This window comes from Octodon degus, unplaced genomic scaffold (assembly GCF_000260255.1).
Source record: "Octodon degus isolate 3935 unplaced genomic scaffold, OctDeg1.0 scaffold00127, whole genome shotgun sequence".
Classification (NCBI taxonomy): Eukaryota; Metazoa; Chordata; class Mammalia; order Rodentia; family Octodontidae; genus Octodon; species Octodon degus.
Window position 1 is genome coordinate 5,183,119 of NW_004524703.1, and position 7,892 is coordinate 5,191,010.

The window sequence follows — 7,892 nt, forward strand, 5'->3', positions numbered from 1 at the left end:
TTTTTTTTTTTTTTTTGGCGGAACTGGGTATTGAATTTGGGCCCCTGCGCTTGCCAGGCAAATGCTTATTCTACTAAGTCATTTCCCCAGCCCAAGAACATATATGAAGGACAGCATGCAAAAAAGAGCCATTAACGGGGGGCTGGTCAGCTCAGCAGACCAAAGTGCCTGCTTAGGCAGAGCGCAGAGGCCAGGGTTTGATCCCCAGTGTGTTGTGTGGGCCCCATCCCCAGGGCATGCTGAGACGGAGATTGAGACTGGGTGTGGGGCGTGTGCCTGTAATCCCAGCACTTGGGAGGCTGAAAACAGGAAAATCACTGTGAGCCTGATTTATGTAGTGAGACCCTGTACTAAATATATAGAAAAAAAAAAAGTTAATGGATGGGGAATATGGCTCAGTGGTACAGCGCCTACCTGGAAAGTGTGAAGTCTTGAATTCGAGTCCCAGTTTAAAGAAAAAAAAAGGAAAGACAGCAAAAGCTGATAGCTGTCCTTAGAAACACTGCCTTCTAGGCAGCCTGGGCTAATGTCTGAAAAGCCTGTGCCTGGTTCCCCCAGACTGTGCTCTGTGTGCCTTTCCCCTATTATACTGGATTCTTCACTGGATAAACCACAGACATCTGCCGAGTTCTCACCTTCCTCTAGTGAATTATTAAAATGGGGAGGTGGTCTTAGCAACCCTGACCTGCATAGTGAGACCCTGTACCAAATAAATAAATAAATAAATAAATAAATAAATAAATAAATAGCCTCAGATAGTACCTAAGGGTTTTTCTGTTTTGTTTTGTTTTTTGTTTTTAAATGTTTTATCTTTTTCCCTTGTGGTACTGGGAATTGAAACCAGAGCCTTCACACTGAGCTACATCTACAGCCCTTTAAAATTATTTTATTTTGAAATAAGGTTTTGATAAATTGCTAACTTGCTCACACTGGACTTGAACTTTTGATCCTCTTAATTCACTTCCCATTAATGGAAGAGTTTCCCATCAACCCGGAGTTTTAGGACTGTATGGCCATATCCACTCTTTGGTATTTTAAAATATATAAAATATAGTCAGGTATAGAGGCATACGCCTATAATCCCAGTGAGTCAGGAGACTGAGGCAGACAGATCAAAAGCTCAAGTCCATCCTGGAAAACTGAATTATACTATCCTAGGAGTGTGGCTCAGTGGTAGAGTGCTTGCCTAGCATGTGCAAGGCCCTAGGTTTGTGCAATTTCAATGTCACAGAAAAACAAAACAGCCAGGAGGATTCTGGATAAAAATAGCAACAGTTGGCCAGGGAGATAGCTCGTTGGTCTCAGTACCTGCCTGGCAAGCACAAAGACCTAGGTTCAATCCCTGATACCACATGCCATGCTGGCCCTGGAACTCCCTGAAACTGGGCATGGTGGCCCATGCCTGTAATCCCAGCACTGGAGAGGCTGAGACAGTAGGATCACTACAAGTCTGAGTTGCATAGTGAGACGCTGTACCAAATAAATAAATAAGATTTTAAAAGTAACTTACAGCAGGATGGAAAACATTGATGGCTTGAACAGAAGCTTTCCCCTTTTGCTTATACCCGAACACCAAATCAATCCAGTGACAGATATTCTGAGACACGTGGTCAGACTCCAGAGCCTGTCGGTGGATGAGGATAAAAAGACGAGGATCGTTGCGTGCCCAAGGAGGAAGATTGACATGATTAACCCGTTCACCATTCTGTCGCACACCAAAATCAAAACCTGAAGGAGAAGATGGATACAAACTGTTAGTTCCCCCAAATCATGCATGCTTCATTACACCAAAGAGCAGGCCTTATGAGTTCTAGGGAACAGCTGATTATGTACTGCAACCAGGAGAACAAAGGAGGTTTCTCACCTTCTTAATAAGAAACACCATTTTTCATCTACTTTTTTCTCTACTGATAAGGCTATGTGGATAAATGCTATCCTAATTAAAGCTGAGATCCTTCAACTTCTTTTAGTACTTTATAACATGAACAAGCAGAAAATTATTGACCCTGAGTTCTAATATCCTCACTAATAAAATTTTCAAGGGTTATGGTAAGTGCTAAAATAGTCATTCAATTATAAACTTGGTTAGAATCAAAGTTTTTATAGAAACATTTCTGGATTAATGGTATTGATTTATAGATTTAAAATTATATTTAGGAAATATTAGTGTTCTGTAGTTTAAAAACTCAACTAATCTATCCCCAGTGTGCCATGCTAGCTTTGTCCCCAGGGTACACTGAGACACTGAGAGACTGGGCATGGTGATGCACACCTATAATCCCAGCTCTTGGGAGGCTGAAAACAGGAGGATCACTAAGAGTCCGACCTGTGCAGTGGGACCCCATAGACTCTGTACTAAAATACAAAAAAACCCCAAAAAACAAAAACAAAAAAAAACCCCAAAACCCCACCAACTCAACTAATACAAATATACCACTTTAGAATGATTTGTTATAGTCTATTAATTTTATGGTAAATCTATAGTCTCATCTGACTTCCTTTCTACCAGGGCATGGACATCCAATCTTTTGGATTTAACAAAGCTACAATATATAAACAGGAATTGTTGTGGGCTGCATATAAAATATGATACAATGTTTTTAAAAATATAGTTTAACTTACTATTTTAAAAAACAACACAAGTCCATTTTAATAATCAAATAATATTATTTATTATTGACTGCTTGATAATAATAAACACCTGATTCACAGACACACAGGTTTAGGAAGGTTGAAACACTCTTTATCAGTAATTGCTGTGTTTTGCTTGCCAAATCGCACAAGTGCATGTAACACTTAACAAGCATGAATTTTTATTCTAGTGACCATAGTTTCCACTACACTGTTCCCCTACACATGAGCCCCATGCAACTGAATCATGAAAAACAAATCACTAAAATCACATAACAATGTTAGAAGTTTATGGTCACTGATAGTTGTCCAGGGTTAGCATGACCTTTGGGTGACAGGTTGGGCATACTCATACTAAGCATGGCTTCACCAACAAAATAATATCAACACATCAAGTAAGATGGTTCTTCTGGGAAATAATTTAATTGATTAGTTCACTAGTGAACAAAAAAAATCTTAAAAGTATTTATTTTAAAAAAACTGTCCTAAAAGAAGTAATTTTAAATAGAAAATATTTTGGTTTTATATTTTATTGACATACAAGCCAAGCAACATAACAACAAAAATTGAAAAAAATGTCCTAAAAGCTGATTAGCGCTATATAAAATTAAGTTGTTGTGTACTGGAGTATGTGAACACAAAAGAATCTTCATCGATTTGGAAGCATTTTGAAATGATACAATGTGAAACATAAAATGAGGCCTTTATCAAATTCACACTGCAGTTCTCCTACAGGGCAGCTGCCAGTGGCTCAAGAAAGCTTGGCTGAGCACCTGTAGAACTCCAAGGAGCTCTAGGAGAAGCAGCCAGGTTGATCAATTTAAGGGGGCACTGGGAGGAGAGAGTATCCATAGACTCAACAATTCCCAACTTTTGGGTGCCCTGGGGCACATCACTTATGTAGATCCTCCACTCAGCAGATGACTGAGAGAAAATGAGAATGCTGATAGGAAGAAACATGGTGAACATTATAGAAAATTGTACAATATTTTCAGAAAATGCTTATAATATTTCCTATATACTTTTCCAGAACCTTGCTATTCTCTCAGACAGAAGCATTCTGTGTGCCAAAATTGCTAGGGTGAGCTGTTTCTGATTTTCTGACCTGCAAAGACTGGGACAGAGGATAAATTTACTGCTGTTTTAAGATACTAAGTGTTGGAGTTATTTGTTATGTTGCCTTATGTTATGGAAACATACATAGAAGATGCTTCTATCAAAGAAAACAAGCAGTAGATTTAATCCATTTCTGGTAGCCCAAAGAATACTCACCAGTGATGTTTGTAGGTGCAGATTTACTCCTAGACAACTCAGATTACAGTCCTAACTACTCCTCAAATATCTCACTTTTATTACTATTTTTGGATTACTTTAATATATTGATAGTCTTTGGAAACAAAGATATCATTCTATGTATACCATTCTGTTTTTAGTGATGGTATTTCCATTTATAAAATACAGTAATAATCTTCTTTTTTCTTTTTTCTTTTTTTTGCGGTACCAGGGATCAAACTCAGGACCTTGCACTTGCCAGGCAGGTGCTTATGCCACTGAGCTATCTCCCTGGCCCTTTACAGTAATAATCTTTTTTTTTTTTTCCCAGAACCAGGGATTGAACTCGGTTGCCAGGCAAGCACTTATTCTACTGAGCTATCTCCCCGGCCCCTAACAGTAATAATCTTGATTGATGAAAATTAAATGAATGCTGGCAGCGAGCAATACTTTCTTTTTCTAAATGGGAAATGGACTAAATATGAGTTCCACATTCAAAGCCACAGAAAAGTTCTTCAAAATGCAAGTATTGACATTTGCTTAGGGGCTGGGGAGACAGCTCAGTAGAATAAGCGCTTGCCTGGCATGCTCAGGGTCCTGAGTTCAATCCCTGGTACCACAAAAAAAAAAGACATTTGTTTGAGGTGTTTTCAGATGTTTTCAAGATGAAATATGTCCAGGGTAACTAGCAGAGAGGATTTATTATTAATTCTCCAATAAGCCTCAGAAAAGCCAATTAGAAAACAATTCTAAAGTGAATCATCTAACACCAATTTCCCTAGAGATATAATTCTCAATTTCATATATTTTTCAGTCACATAAAAACATGAAATTAAGGAAAATAACCCAAAAGTAGCTCTTGCAGGCTTCAACGATGTTCTGCGAAGTAAAAGGTAAAGTTGTCAAGATCAGTCGTCACTGGCATCACAGAAAGTTAGATTTTACCCTTCAAAATCCCTTTTGATTATTAGATAATTCTAATTAGAGTATTTTATTTCTGTTCTTGACTTTTTCATAAAATTGCTGAGATTTTCATTAAATTACATTTGCTTTCAATATAGTCATGTGTCATTTTTAAAAATGAGCATATTATCTGTAATAAAAATGATTTAATAAAAAATAGAATACACACCTATAAGAAATTTTAACAGTTAAAAGTTCAAATTTTCCACATATATTTAGTCCTGTGATAATTTTATTTTATTTTATTTTATTTTTTAATTTTATTTATTTATATGTGTGTGTGTGTGTGTGTGTGTGTGTGTGCGCGCGGCCAGCTCAGCCCACCAGGGGGCAGGGCTGGCTGGCATGTGGTGCTGGGGGATTGAACCGTGGTCCCTGATGCTTTGCTAAGCTTGTTCTAAATAGGTGCTTTAGACCACTGAGCCATCTCACCAGCCCCCTCCTGTGATAATTTTAAAATCCTTAGGATCAGCAAGAAATTAAATGATACACTTAAAAGAATGTCTATTATTTGGGAGCTCAAATATTAGGACTTAAAAAAGCTATACTTATGGGGGAAAACCCTCAGAAATATAAAATGAAAATAATTTCCTAGTATACCTTCACGGTTAACTAAAAACTCAGGAAGATAGAAAAACTCCGGAATAAGTTCTTTCACATCGGTCATAGATTCAAAAGATGAGAGGCGCCAAGTTGTATTTGTAGAATGAAAAGTTCTGTCTGGAATGTCAAAACTTTGATCTACAAAGAAACACAAATAATGCAATTAAGAAACAAAAACTTAATTCTATTTGAAACCTGTCATAACTTTTGCTATTTCTAAAAATCAAAGTAATATTGATTTTATTTGCCTATATTTTCGGAGATTATATTAAAAATCTTAATATATTTATATTTTTGTAATATTTTGAAACCATATTATATTACTTCCATCAGTATTATTTCATAGCACATATAACTAGATGAATTTATATCATTTGCTTGATTAATTACTATGTGCTATTCAAGTGGAATGAAAGTTCTACAAAAGGAGCCCTGGGATATCACCCGTACCCAGCATATGACAAACACATTAAAAGATTTCTTTATTGAATTAATTAATAATAAAGAAGGAAAATTAAAGTTTAGGTACATAAGTAGCTTTTATCTATCAGGAGACATAATTGTTCCTTCATCTCTAGTTGTTAAAACTATTTTCTCTCTGTGGGGGTAGAAGACATTGCTTTTCTACATGTTCAGCTAAGACATTTCAATACAAAATCCTACCAATTATAATATAAAACTAAGCATAGTCACTCTTTCAGTATTTTTTTTTTTTTTGTATGTGTGGTACAGACTATGAATGATGATGTCACTATCTCTTTTCTGCCAACTATGAGCAGACTTTCTAAGCCTACAGTGGCCTGGAATAATGATACCAGCCCTGGGAAACATACAGTTCCTAGGAAAAGTATCACATGGTTTAAAATCTTTCTAACTAGCTAACTAGCCTATCCTTTCATTAGGAGACTGTCATAAATCTTGATATCAAGCAAAGTACAACTTCAAAGTGATACATTTCATTTTTTCTCTACACTAGCTGCTCTGCTGAACACATTTTCTATTATTCCCACTACTTTTTTATTTAGTCTGTTGAGTCAAATAGCATTGCCTGGGCACTGTATAAAATCTTGGTAAAACAATTTTTTTTTGAGACAGGGTCTTGCTATATAACTAAGGCTAACCTCAAACTAAACCAATCCTGATTTAGCTTTCTAAGTGCTTGGATTGCAGGCATGTGACTAGATAAAAATAACTTTTATAAATGTTTACTTATTTCTCAGAAAATAAGCAGGACCATTTTGTCAGGCTTGGTGGGCTCACAGCAGCTAGATCTAAGGAACAAGAGAAGAATATCCAGATTTTAAGACTTTCTGTAGTTTCCTAATTTTTGCTTCTAGAAAATACTACTGCAAAATCCTGTAACTTAGACCACACCGAAGGTAAACATTTTAGAGACTGAGTGTACAAACTCATTTATTGCAAAATTATAAAAAGTGTAACAACCTGAGTATCTGATGCTCAGCTGCTGGGGCAGCTTGGCTCACATGCTGACAGAGAGAGCTCTGTATTCTGCCGCTGCATGCGTGCTACATATTTGCTACCACTGATCTAGACCATACTTATACTCAATTAGTGGTTCTTAGTGGGCAGCACTCTTGCTCTGCCATGTTATGTGGTAATGTCTGGAGCATTTATGGTTGTTACAATCTGGGGTGAGGATGTGCCACTGACATTAGTGGTCTGGGATGATACAGTCCACAGGGGAGCCCTTTTGACAGAGAAATTATGTAGTTCAAAGTGACTAGAATGTAAAAGTTGAAAATTCCAGGAGTGAATTATAAATAAAAAAGTAAACTTGGGCTGGGGAGATAGCTCAGGAGAATAAGTGCTTGCCTGGCAAGCACAAGGGCCTGAGTTCAATCCCTGGTTCCGCCAAAAAAAATTAAAAAAAAAAATTAAAAGACCTTAAAAAGCAACTAATAAAAGTGAACAGAGGTAAGGCAACACCAGGATTTAAAAAAATCTAGTCATAAATACACAACAGCAAGGCATTATGGTATAGGCCTACATTCCCAGCACTCTAGGAGGCTGAGGTAGGAAGATTGCAAGTTTGAGCTCATCCTGGGCAACTCTAACCCTGTCTCAAAAAAAAGCTGGGTATCATGGCATATGCCTATAATCCCAACACTTGAGAGGCTAAAGTAGGAGCATTACCATGAGTTTGAGGCCAGCCTGGGTTACAGAGTGCATTCAAGGCCATTGTGAGGTACATAGCAAAAGCTTGTCTCAAAAACAATTTTTAATTAAGAAAGGGCTAGGCCTGCCCCTGGGGCGCACTGAGACAGCGAGTGAGATTGGTGTGGTGGCACATGCCTATAAACCTAGAGCTTGGGAGGCCGAAAGCAGGAGAATCACTCGAGTCTTATCTATGTAGTGAGACCCTGTAGACCCTGTACTAAATACATAAAAATGAAAGAAAGAAA

At 37.3% G+C, this 7,892-nt stretch overlaps 1 protein-coding gene across 1 annotated transcript in view; it reads right to left on the reverse strand.

The window, feature by feature from the left end:
- The window catches only part of Lyst (lysosomal trafficking regulator), a 289,805-nt gene that overhangs the window by 47,862 nt on the left and 234,051 nt on the right, over positions 1–7,892 (reverse strand). Inside the window, exons 41-42 of the mRNA XM_023700860.1 lie at positions 5,467–5,607; positions 1,511–1,728 (exon numbers count right to left, since the gene is read on the reverse strand). Coding sequence (XP_023556628.1) covers positions 1,511–1,728; positions 5,467–5,607 — 359 coding nt within the window. The remainder of the gene's footprint in view (positions 1–1,510; positions 1,729–5,466; positions 5,608–7,892) is intronic.